The 13,674-nt window shown below is 37.3% G+C and overlaps 1 protein-coding gene across 1 annotated transcript in view; it reads right to left on the reverse strand.

Moving 5' to 3' along the window:
• SPHKAP (SPHK1 interactor, AKAP domain containing) overlaps positions 1 to 13,674 on the reverse strand; it is a 120,692-nt gene that overhangs the window by 11,861 nt on the left and 95,157 nt on the right. Inside the window, exon 7 of the mRNA XM_061191283.1 lies at positions 1,407 to 1,592. Within this exon, the coding sequence (XP_061047266.1) occupies positions 1,407 to 1,592 (186 nt within the window). The remainder of the gene's footprint in view (positions 1 to 1,406; positions 1,593 to 13,674) is intronic.

Genomic DNA, 13,674 nt, shown 5'->3' on the forward strand with positions numbered 1-13,674 from the left:
CTTGGCTTTTGACAGAAACCAGCGATGCATGTTCTCTTTTCCCTTGGCCATTCAGGGGATTTTTGTCAGGGATATTCCATAGGATATGCACTTGTCTCATTTTTTTCCTGAGGGACTACAGAATTTACAAGTACAAAGTTGGGCAATGCCAAAGTTTTATAACTCCTTTATCTTAAAATCTTTGAGAAGGAGCAACCCCTGATACTTTGTGTGTTGTAGAGAAGGAGGGATCACATATTGCAACATTTTTGTAGGATGCACAATCAACATACGGTCTAGTTACTAGCCTGGAATTTGTTTACTGAAACACAGAAGAGTTGAGCCCATTTTTAGGTTCTGTCTGTACTTGCAAAATGGAATGCATCCAATTTCACCAAACTCACTATATTTCCTCATACCTTCTCTATTTTCCAGTGACGTCTCTTCCAAGTAAGTTTTCAAAGGGTGAGTGCTGGGGTATCGTGTAATGGGACAGTCTTCCCTCAGGAGTTCCATGAATAAGCAACTAAATCCCCTCATTTCAAATTCCTGTCTTGGTTTTCGTGTGGGGTACTGAATGTATTCACTGATTGAAATCTGATGACTCAAACATTGCTCTGGAGGTACTTAACTGTATAAACTTATGCTAAGTCCAGAGATTCAAATTCTCTTTGCTTTTTATCTCTATAGGATAACATTTCCCACCAGTTTTGAAATTTTAGGTAAATCATTTAACATGGTGAAATTTCCCTAAGTCTAAACAGACTGAACTGTCAGAAGTAAAATTTTCAAGGAGCCATACAGCCAGAGGCATCGGAAGCCCATTTTCCAATTGGCCTTTCTGGAAAGTCTGTGGACTTGTTGGCCCATATCCAATAAGATTTTGGGTAGAAACGTGAAGATTCTTTTCATTCTCACCTCACAAAGGACTAGTTTTTAGTTTATGTCTCCTGATTGGCTCAGGTCCTCCCAAATCTGACCTCTCTTTAGCACCTCTCTAGCTTTTCTAGAGCAACAATGCAGAGGGCAGGCAGAGAAAGGGGAGGAACAGTCTGGCCAAACAACACAACACAGTGTGGAAACACCTCATGTAAACCCAGCCTGTCTTGCATCTGAAATACAAATGAACCAGAAAGAAAGTATCAAACACACCAGGTGTAATAGCTGCTCTTATTTAAAAGCTCACAGTTGTCATGATTGAATGCACTAGCTGGAGCTTGCAGAGAAGGCAACACACATGACTCTCAACCTTGGCCAAGCTAACTGAAGGCATAACTGGATATTGAGATAGCTCTCAGCACAAATTAATGACGGGCAGTCTTTCCTTTTTGCGCTATTAGGGACCCTTGGCAGAGAATGACTAAAATGCATTTCTGGAATCTGTGTTGAGACCTGTTTCCCTGGTTAGTCATTTAAAGAGCAGGTACCTCATGGATCGCTCGCTGAGCTGCAGGAAGCTGCTGGTGTCATCTGGGTTGTCTTCCTCATTGGCGAGCTGGGACCAGCTGTCTGTGCTCTCTCCACTGCTGCCGGGAGGGTTGGAGAACTCATCGGGGGCTCTGCCTTCTGTTGAGACTTCAGCCTCTGGTACATCTCTGGCATCAAGGCTGTCACTGTAGACCGTAAGATATTACTAAGAGTGCAGGCACAAGACTGACCTTTTCAGGGGAAAAGGTCAAAGTCAGAAGGGCAAAGATGGATAGCTGTTCAGTGGCTGATGAAATTGTTTGCATAATTTAAAAAATCAACTTGGAATTAATGAATACTTTCAATGAAAGCATTCTAGGGTTTTTAAACATATAAAAGAAATCGGTAATCTATAAAACGGGTGAATGGGGAACCTCACTGCATGCTCTGTTGCGCATGGATCTCCGCCATAGTGAGCAGGATGTCCTAGGACATAGATGGACTCTTTCTTTTAGGCTAATCCTCTGCTGATGCCCTAGGTCCCATTTTGCCTTTTCAGGATTACTCTCTACCAGCTTTCTTATTTCTTCATTTGATCTCTTTCTACTGACTCCCTCCGTTCATTTAAAAAACATGTTGAAGCAACCCGGCCTGCATACATAAGAATTATTGAAGGGCAGTGGTGTTTAAAATAAAGATACCCAGAGCATCCTTCCCCTGAGATTACGATTCCGGGGTTCTGCAGTAAGGCCCAGAAACCTGCATTTTAAACAACCACCCTGGGTGATTCTAATGCAAGTTGTATGTGGACCATGCTGGGAGAACAAAACCCAGCCCAGTTTTGGTGGTTTACCAAACCACTTTGCCATAAATGCCTCTATACATATTTTGCACTTGCAGCCACCTTTTTTTTTTTTTTTAACCCCATCCTTTCCCTCTGAAACCGCTGATGTATATCAGCATCACTTTTCTGGATGAGCACCTTTTTATATCAAGCACTTAACCCTTGATCTGACAAGCTTTTTTCTTTGAAACCTTTCCTCGTTGGCTTCCCATGAATTTCTGCCTTTCTGGACACTCCATGCTTGGAACCTGGTTCTCTCCTTGTCCTTTAAACATAGTATAGCCAGCTCTGATTGATTCACTGCCCTCCTTTCCAGTCTGCCCCTAAGCAGTCGCATCTATGCTGCCTGTGAAAATAGCTTCCAAATCTGAGCTCCAGGCAGGGTCCCTCTTCCTGATTCTGGGGCTCTTTTCCTCAGTTGGTCTTCTGAACACCTCCAATCTGTCTCACTAACATCTCAGAATTAATCTATATAAAACAAATTCTAATTGTCCTCCCATCCTCTTCCTGTATTTCTTATTTCATTGACTTTCTGAGTGTCTGGGCTTAAAATCTTGCAGAAAACTGATGATTTCTCCTTAACCCTTTACATTCAATCATTTGCTATGTTTTTCAGTTCCATCTCTAAAGTATCTCTCACATACTTATCTCTGTCTCTGTGCTCAGGTAGTTATGTTAATTTAGGTCTTTCTAAATTTCTAGAATTTAGATTTGGAAGGAACCTCACAGATTTCCTGTAGATTAGGATGCCAAAGCCCAGTGAGGTGGAATGATTTACCTGAAGTTACAACAAGAGTTGGTACCAGACATCGGATCTCAAGTTTTGAGACTCCTGGGCACTGAACCTTGACTTCTTGCCTGGACTATATTGTGTCGGCCTCCTAACAGTTCAGCCACGACTATTCTTCCTCTTTCAAAACCGTCTTCACACATATACCAGGTTAATGTTAATTAACGTTCTCAAGGCATATCTTTGGCCTTTCTTGTCAAAAACCTTCAAGAACTTCCTAAAGCTAAACTCTTTCCTTCACGGTCTTCCCTTGCCTCTCCGGTTTTATCTGTCTGACTCTAGTTCATTACTGAGTAAAACCAGACTCTCTGCTGTTCCTCAGATGTGCCATAAATTTCCTGCCTCTTGATCTTTGCCTCGTTGCTTCCTCTGACCAAATGCTGGAGACCAGGGTGCTTTGAGCACTGTTCCTGCAGTCCAGTGTTGTAGCTTCCACTTCTACCACGTGTCGTCTGTTCAACTTGGACAAGTTAATAAAACTTTCCAAGAAAAATAAGAATACTAGCCTCATAATGGTTTTTGGAAGAAATAAGCTAGAAAATAAAATCATTTAATGCATTTATCTTAGTGCTTGGTATGTAAGTATATATTATTCTTTATTAGTAAATTATATAATTCATTAAGAATCATTAGTCTAATAACATTCTCTCCTGATCCTTGTTTCTTACCATTCCTTAGCCAAGATCCTCTCACCTCCCCTAAGTCATCCTTAATCTCCCTCCCTAGGGCCATCTCTCTCTTGAATGATCAAAGCAATTTGTCTGTTTTTCTTTCTTTTTGGTAGCACTTAATGCTTCTTAGTTTGCAGTCTAGTGTATATACCATATATTATTAAGAGCTTTTATACTTTTTAATGTATTTGGAGTAGAGCTGTGAACACATTAAATATTTTTTAGATGAATATGTTATTGTTAAAATTGCCTAGCTTCATAAGTAGAACCATATTCAAATTTAGATAGCCCTACCTGTTAAGTCTCATGTGGAAAGATCTGAGAAAGATCTTTCTTGCAAGCTAACGGCATTCTGAATAACTACGGTATTGAGGTGTGGCAGTTTCTATCACACTCTACTGCTAACACTTGGTGAAAGCAGGTTTTTAATAAGCTTGACTTTCCATTTGTTTGCCTGGCACAGTGACACACACACACACACACACGCACACAAAGTGCTCTGGATTAGAGATCAGACCATTTCTTTTCTCACAGAGCAGCTTGCATTCATTCTCTGTGCCCCAATTCCCTACTGCACACTGCGCACCTGTAGTGAGGTTTGCACCACAGGAGAGGAGCCTCAAAATTATCATGCCTGGACACATCTGCCTCTCTTTTTCTCCAGGGAGAGAAGGGAGAGAGAGAGAGAGACGATGGAGGAGAGAGCACTTTGCTCTAGATTATAAACACATTCAAATCTTTTCTGCGGAGAGGAGATGTCACTACCCTGGAATGTAATTAAATAGCTCCAGGGAAATGAATCACTGTATCTCTTTAGAAGTCTCTATCTTCAGGGTTAGTATTTGATCAGCCTTCAGTCCAGGTGCCAGTGCTCTTTGCTCAGGAAGCCAAATGTACAGAAATGTGAACAGATTCATGGAAACTTTTCTCCATAGGCTCATCAAAAACAAATAGCATAAAAAAAAAACAAAACAAAAACAAAAACAAAAAAAACTAATAGCATAAAAAGAAGGACATTAATGTTTGCAAACAAAAAGCAAGAGTGTGTTTCTCAGTTGACAGTGAAAAATATGGTAACTCGGTGAGTGGAGACTGGAATGCTTTCCTTGGCCCTTGTGCACTGGCTGTAGAGAGTAATGGCAGCTGCCAGTCCGCACTGAGAGCCGTCCTCAGGTTGGGAATTGCTTTGCCAGGGTTATACCCTCTCCCAGTGAGCACCCCAATGACCAGCTGACACAGAGATACAAAAGCCCACCCTTGCCTCAATTTGCACTAAACATGACAGACCATCCCAGCTTCAGGGTTTCCTATAGGATGCGCTGTGCCCTCAGGTGCAAACATATTTGGGAGGGACCATCTCCCTCTGTCCACTCTTGTCTTTCCTTCCTCCTTACCTATGTATGTACACTTTCCTCTGGTGGGCACTCCTTAACAAATTGTATATATTTGCCTGAACTCTCCTTCTCAAGGTCTGTTCCCAGGAAATACAACTTAAGACACTTGATCACTTGTATGCAAAACACTTGATCGGTTACTGAAAGATCTACATAATTTTCCTCAATCTTAGAATTAGTACTGTTATCCTTTCTCCAAAAATGGTTGTACTTTTTACAATATTTGTTAAAATGTGTTCTAGTATAGAGTGTAGAGTTTCAAATGTATAATTTTTGGGGTGTGATTAAATTTCCCCTTGATATGTGAATGAATTACATAGGTAATATCACACCAAATCTTGTCCCTAAGATTCCTTCTCAAAGCATCTGTACAGGTGCGATTTTGAGGTGTGGCTGTTTCTAGTGTGATCTGTTGCTAACATTTGGTGAAAAGAGATCCTTAATAAGCTTGATTTTTCTTTCAAAAATGTTGAGATTTTTCTAAATTGAGCAGGTAGAAAGGGGAAGAATGTATGTAGTCAAAGGAACATTCACTGAATTTAACTAAATTCAAATGAAAGATAAGTTAGTTCACTGATGACAAATAGAAACAATATACATATTCCCCAAAGTGGAAATGAGGCAAGTACTCAGCACAAAGGGGAGGGCTCCTAAACCATTTGTTTACTTGGTTAAAAAATAATTTCCTGGACTAATTCCTTACTGAATTAGGACCTTATGTTATTAAAAAAATTCATTATAGGATACTTCTTACTAAATCAGAAGTTAAATCTCAGTGATTGACATTAAACATCCAGCTTAAAAATGAATCTGTCAGTGTATTTTATTTTATTTCAATTTCCCACTCTATTTACAGTAAATCTCATATCCCATGTCACATAACTAGGGATTCAGAATGAATAGTGATTACATCTAAAACACTAGCTTCCATTTTCTTCTGAGAGAAATTTATAGGTTTGTTCATTTTCCCCAGACTGAACCAGGAGGAAACAGAAAATATAAATAGACCACCCACAAGCACTGAATTTGAGACTGTGATTAAAAATCTTCCAACAAACAAAAGCCCAGGACCAGGTGGCTTCACAGGCGAATTCTATCAAACATTTAAAGAAGAGCTAACACCTATCCTTCTCAAATTCTTCCAAAATATAGCAGAGGGAGGAACACTCCCAAACTCATTCTACGAGGCCACCATCACTCTGAATCCAAAGCCAGACAACGATGTCACAAAGAAAGAAAACTACAGGCCAATATCACTGATGAACATAGACACAAAAATCCTCACCAAAATCCTAGCAAACAGAATCCAACAGCACATGGAAAGGATCATACACCATGATCAAGTGGGGTTTATTGCAGGAATGCAAGGATTCTTCAATATACGAAAATCAATCAATGTGATAAACCATATTAACAAATTGAAGGAGAAAAACCATGTGATCATCTCAATAGATGCAGAAAAAGCTTTCCACAAAATTCAACACCCATTTATGATAAAAACCCTCCAGAAAGCAGGCATAGAGGGAACTTACCTCAACATAATAAAGGCCATATATAAAAAACCCACAGCCAACATCGTTCTCAATGGTGAAAAACTGAAACCATTTCCACTAAGATCAGGAACAAGACAAGGTTGTCCACTCTCACCGCTATTATTCAACATAGTTTTGGAAGTTTTAGCCACAGCAATCAGAGAAGAAAAAGAAATAAAAGGAATCCAAATCGGAAAAGAAGAAATAAAGCTGCCCCTATTTGCAGATGACATGATGCTATACATAGAGAATCCTAAAGATGCTACCAGAAAACTACTAGAGCTAATCAATGAACTTGGTAAAGTAGCAGGATACAAACTTAATGCACAGAAATCTCTTGCATTCCTATACACTAATGATGAAAAATCTGAATGACAAATTAAGGAAACACTCCCATTTACCATTGTAACAGAAAGAATAAAATACCTAGGAAAAAGCCTACCTAAGGAGACAGAAGACCTGTATGCAGAAAACTATAAGACACTGATGAAAGAAATTAAAGATGATACCAACAGATGGAGAGATATACCATGTTCTTGCATTGGAAGAATCAACATTGTGAAAATGACTATACTACCCAAAGCAATCAACAGATTCAATGCAATCCCTATCAAACTACCAATGGCATTTTTCACAGAACTAGAACAAAAAATTTCACAATTTGTATGGAAACACAAAAGACCCCGAATAGCCAAAGCAATCTTGAGAAAGAAAAATGGAGCTGGAGGAATCAGGCTCCTTGACTTCAGACTATGCTACAAAGCTGCAGTAATCAAGACAGTAGAGTGCTGGCACAAAAACAGAAATATAGATCAATGGAACAGGATAGAAAGCCCAGAGATAAACCCATGCACATATGGTCACCTTATTTTTGATAAAGGAGACAAGAGTATACAATGGAGAAAAGATAACCTCTTCAATAAGTGGTGATGGGAAAACTGGACCGCTACATGTAAAAGAATGAAATTAGAACACTCCCTAACACCATACACAAAAATAAACTCAAAATGGATTAAAGACTTAATGTAAGGCCAGACACTATCAAACTCTTAGAGGAAAAATATGCAGAACACTCCATGACATAAATCACAGCAAGATCCTTTTGACCCACCTCCTAGAACAATGGAAATAAAAACACAAATAAACAAATGGGACCTAATGAAACTTAAAAGCTTTTGCACAGCAAAGGAAACCATAAACAAGACCAAAAGACAACCCTCAGAATGGGAGAAAATATTTGCCAATGAAGCAACTGACAAAGGAGTAATCTCCAGAATTTACAAGCAGCTCATGCAGCTCAATATCAAAAAAACAAACAACCCAATCCAAAAATGGGCAGAAGAACTAAATAGACATTTCTCCAAAGAAGATATAAGATTGCCAACAAACACATGAAGGAATGCTCAACATCACTAATCATTAGAGAAATGCAAACCAAAACTACAAGGAGGTGTCACCTCACACCGGTCAGAATGGCCATCATCAAAAAATCGACAAACAATAAATGCTGGAGAGGGTGTGGAGAAAAGGGAACCCTCTTGCACTGTTGGTGGGAATGTAAATCGATACAGCCATTATGGAGAACAGTTTGGAGGTTCCTTAAAAAGCTAAAAATAGAACTACCATATGACCCAGCAATCCCACTACTGGGCATATACCCTGAGAAAACCATAATTCAAAGAGTCATGTACCCCAATGTTCATTGCAGCACTATTTACAATAGCCAGGACATGGAAGCAACCTAAGTGTCCATCGACAGATGAATGGATAAAGAAGATGTGGCACATATATACAATGGAATATTACTCAGCCATAAAAAGGAATGGAATTGAGTTATCTGTAGTGAGGTGGATGGACCTAGAGTCTGTCATACAGAGTGAAGTAAGTCAGAAAGAGAAAAACAAATACCGTATGCTAACACATACATATGGAATCTAAAAAAAAAAAGTTCTGAAGAACGTAGAGACAGGACAGGAATAAAGACACAGACGTAGAAAATGGACTTGAGGACACGGGGAGGGGGAAGAGTAAGCTGGGACGAAGTGAGAGAGTGGCATAGGCTTACATATACTACCAAATGTAAAATAGATAGCTAGTGGGAAGCAGCCACATAGCACAGGGAGATCAGCTCAGTGCTTTGTGACCACCTAGAGGGAGGGTGGGAGGGAGATGCAAGAAGGAGGGGATATGGGGATATATGTATACATATAGCTGATTCACTTTGTTGTAGAGCAGAAACTAACACACCATTGTAAAGCAATTATACACCAATAAAGATGTTAAACAAATAAAAAAATAATAAAAAATAAAGATAAATTTCTTTCCTAAGCACTTTAGCTGTATACATAAATTTTTATATGGTATGTTTTCCTTTTCATTCAATTAAAAATTTATTTTAATTTCCCTTGTGACATTCTTTGAGCAACTTATAATTTAGAAATATTTTCAAATTTTTTGGGGGTGTGGATTTCCCAGGCATCTTTTTGTTATTGATTTTTATTTTAATTCCATGCAGTCAGACAACATATTCTATATGAGTTTAATTCTTTTTAAATTTATTAAGAATTGTTTTATGGCCTAATGGTCCATCTTGGTGAATGTTTCAAGTGTACTTTAAAAAAATGTATATTTTGCCATTTGGTGGCGTCCTTAATACATGTTAATTAGGTCAAGTTGATTGAGAATGTTACTCAAGTCTTGTAGTATATCCTTATTGACTTTCTGTCTACTATTCTATCAGTTACTGAGAGGAGAGTGTGAAATTTCCAACTGTAACTGTGGATTTGTCTATTTCTCCTTCCAGCTCGATCAGATTTTGTTTCATGTAGTTTGGAGTTCTATTATTTAGGTGATTACATATATACATTTTCCATGTCTTCTTGATGAATTGGCCCCTCTATCATTATAAAATATCCCTCTTTACTCCTGATAAAATTCCCCTGACAAAATTCCTTATCCTGAAGTTGATTCTATCTGATATTAATATAGCTACTCCATCATTCTTATGATATTTCTTTTTCCATTCTTTTACTTTTAACCTATCGGTTATTTTATATTGGAAACACATTTCTTATAGATGGTTTATGGTAGGGTTTTGCCTTTTTATTCAGCCTGCCAATCTCTGCTTCTTATTGGAGTGTTTTGATCATTAAAAAATTAATGTAATTATCAATATGCCTGGGTTTAAATTATTATCTATTTCTATTGGTCCCATTTATTCTTTGTTACTTTTCCCCTCTTTTCCTGCATTTCTCTGGATTAACTAAGTAATTTTTACCATTCCATTTTATCTCCAGTATTGACTTATTGGCTTTTTGTTTTACTTTTTTAGTAGTTATCTCAGGGTTTACAGTATGCATCATCAATTTGTTACAGTCTATTTTCAGATTATATTATACAAATTCACTTAGAAAGGAAGACTTTTACACTTCCATTTCCTCTTCGTATCCTTTGTGCCATAATTGACATATATTTCAGTCCCTCATGTCATAAAGAAGTATTTTTTGTTTTAAATAATTATCTCTTAAAGAAATTTTAAAATTAACAAATATTTTGTATTTACTATTTGTGGGATTCTTTGTTTCTTTGTGTACATCCAAGTTCCAATCAGCATTATTTTCCTTCAGCCTATGAACTTCCGCTAACACTTCTTATTGTGCGAATCTCCTATTGGCATATTCTCTAAAATTCTGTTGTATAAAAATTGCTAGTTAGCTTTATTTTTTAAAATAAGCTTTATCTTTTTTTTGAGCAGTTTTAGGTTAACAGTAAAGTTAAGCAGAAAGAACAGAGAGTTTCCACGTCCCCTGCCCATACGCGTACATAGCCTCCCTCACTATCAACAGCCTGTACCAGTGGTGCATTTGTTACAACTAATAAACCGAAATCAATGCACCATTTTCACCCAAAGTCCATCATTTACATTAGGGTTCACTTTGGTGTTGTACATTTTATGGATTTGGACAAATGTATAATGACACGTATCCACCATTATAGTATCATACAGAATAGATTCACTGCCTTAAAAATCCTCTGTGCTCTACCTATTCATCCTTTCCTCCCTCCTAACCCCTCACAGCCACTGATCTCTTCACTGGCTCCACAGTTTTGCCTTTTCCCAGAACGTCATATAGTTGGAATCATACGGTATGTAGCTTTTTCAGATTGGATTCTTTCACTTAATAATGTGCATTTAAGTTTCCCCCATGTCTTTTCATGGCTTAATAGCTTATTTATTTTTAGTGCTGGATAACATTCCATTGTCTGGATGTTCCAGAGTTTATTCATCTATTGAACTACTCAAGGAAGTCTTGGTTGTTTCCAAGTTTTGGCAATTATGAATAAACCTGCTATGAAATCTTGTGTGCAGGTGTTTTGTGTGGACATAAGTTTTCAACTCATTTGGGTAAATACCAAGAATCATGATTGCTGGATCATATAGTAAGAGTATGTTTATTTTTGTAAGAAACTGCCAGATTGTAATCCACAGTAGCGGTACTATTGTTGCATTCCCACCAGCAATGACTATGAGTCCCTGTTACTTCATATACTCACCAGCATTTTGTATTGTCAGTGTTTTGGATTTTGGCCATTCTCATAGGTGTGTAGTCGTATCTTATTTTTGTTTTAATTTGCAGTTGCCTAATGACATATGATATTGAGCATCTTTTCATATGCTTATTTGCCATCTGTATATCTTCTTTGATGGGGATTCTGTTCAAGTCTTTTGCCACTGTAAATTTTGGATGACAGTCCTTTGTCAGATATGGTCTTGGTGAACATTTTCTCCCAGTCCACAGCTTGTCTTCTGGTCTCCTTGACAGTGTCTTTCACCGACAAGAAGTTTTTAATTTTAATGAAGTCCAGTTTATCAATTATTTCTATGGATCATATCTTTGGTGTTGTATCTAAAAAGTCATTGCCAAAACCAAGGTAACCTAAATTTTCTCTTACGTTCCTTTCTAGGAGTTTTATAGTTTTGCCTTTTGCATATAGGTCTATGATCTATTTTGAGTTAATTTTTGCTAATGGTGTTAGAGTTGTGTCTAGATTCATTCTTTGCATGTGGATGTCCAGTTGTTCCAGCACTGTTTGTTGAAAAAACTATCTATTTTCTATTGTATTGCCTTTGATTTTTACCAAAGATCAGTTGACTATATTTGTGTGGGTCTATCTCTGAGCTCTGTATTCTGTTCCACTGACCTATTTATTTACCCTTTTACCAGTATCACAGTCTTGATTACTGTAAGATTTGTAGTAAGTCTTGATGTCAGGTAGTGTCAGCTTGATTTTGTTTTTCTCCTTTAATATTCTGGTTATTCTGGGTCTTCTGCCTCTCTGCATAAATTTTAGAATCATTTTATCGACAGCCACAAAATAAGTTGCTGGGATTTTGAATGGGACTGCATTGAATCTATAGATCAGATTAGAAAGAATTGGCATCTTGACAATATTGAGTCTTCCTATTCATGAATAGCCTTTATTTTTTACTAGGTAAAAAGCACTAGGTTGGGAGTTTTTTTTTTTTTTTCCTTCAGCACAGTAAAGATGTCATTGTTTGTCTTTTAGTTTATATTTTTTGCGGTAGAAAGCTGCAACTTTTATTTTTGTTCTCCAGTATGTAAGGTTTATTCTTCCTTAGGCTGCTTTTAAGACTATTCCTTTATCACTGGTTTTTAATAATTTGATTGTGATGTACACTGATGTGGTTTTCTTTTTGTCTGTTCTGCTTAGAGTTCATTGTACTTCCTGATTTATAAGTTTATCATTTTCATTAACTTTCATAATCATGTGTACTTTAAATTTTGAAGCATATTTATAATAGTTATTTAAAGTCTTTGTTGGTTAATTTCATTGTCTCTGTAATTTCTAGGTATATTTATATTGAATAATTATTGTCTCAGTTATGGGTGACATTTTTCTGCTTCTTTGAATGTGTAACATCTTTCAGCTTAACTGGACGTTAAGCTGAAAATTTATATTGTTGAGTGCTGAATTTTGTTGTCTTTCTTTAAAGACTATTGGACTCCTTCTAGGTTAAATTAGCTTCAGTTCAGCCTGATTTTTCAAGGCTTCTTTTCAAGTTTTGTTAGGGCAAGTTTAGATCAGTTTTTATTTTTCAGGGATAGTTTAGCACTAATTCTATGGTATGATTTCTTTCAGGGTCTCTGCAAAATCCTGCATATGTTTAACACGGTTTCTCCACTGTGGCTGGTTGGAACTAAACTTTTCCTAGTCCTGTGTGAGCTTGTGGCATTGTTTAGCTTACAGCTTTCTAGCTTCATGGGGTTTCACCTGTACATGCATGGCTTAGGGTTCAGTAACAGACTCGAGGGGATCCCCCTACAGACTTCTGGAGTTCTTTCTCTGAGAGTGCCCTCCAATCTCTGAAGCTTCAACTGAGTGACCACTGAGTTCTGCTCAAATTTGTCCTCTTTGTACTTCTGTCTGAAAAGGGAATCCAGGCAGAAAGTTGGACTATTATAAAGCTCACCATGCTTGTTTTCCTTATCTCAGAATGCTGCTTGTTGTGAAATGTCTGACAACAGTTGTTTCATATATTTTGTCCACTTTTCTAGTTATTTACAGAGGGAGAACAAGTTCAGCTTCAGTTACTCCATCATGGGTGGAAACAGTAGTCCTTTCACATTTATCTTTTGTTATAGTTTTCTCTGCAGATATGCCATTAAAGTTTTGATTCCAATAATCTAATTTTAAATAATTATGTTTATATCTAGCAATGTTTAATTTCAATGATTATACTTATCTCTTGCAGTAATTAACCGACTTTTAACTCTACCTCATTCTATTTTGATTGCAGTTTTTCCCACTCCTGTTTTGTATACCTTAATTTTTCAAATATTTAAAATGTGTTATATTCTGTATCTGAGCATCCCCACATCTGCAATCTTTGCTAGCGATAATTCTACTTTGATATTTGTGAGTCTTGCTTATAGTGCCTTGATTCCTGTGTATCTTGAAATTTGAAGTTCTGAGCCCGTATTTGATAGGCATTATCTATCGAAATCCTTTGAGACTTGGGATTAAATATCAAGAG

Source organism: Eubalaena glacialis, chromosome 1 (genome assembly GCF_028564815.1).
Source record: "Eubalaena glacialis isolate mEubGla1 chromosome 1, mEubGla1.1.hap2.+ XY, whole genome shotgun sequence".
Classification (NCBI taxonomy): domain Eukaryota; kingdom Metazoa; phylum Chordata; class Mammalia; order Artiodactyla; family Balaenidae; genus Eubalaena; species Eubalaena glacialis.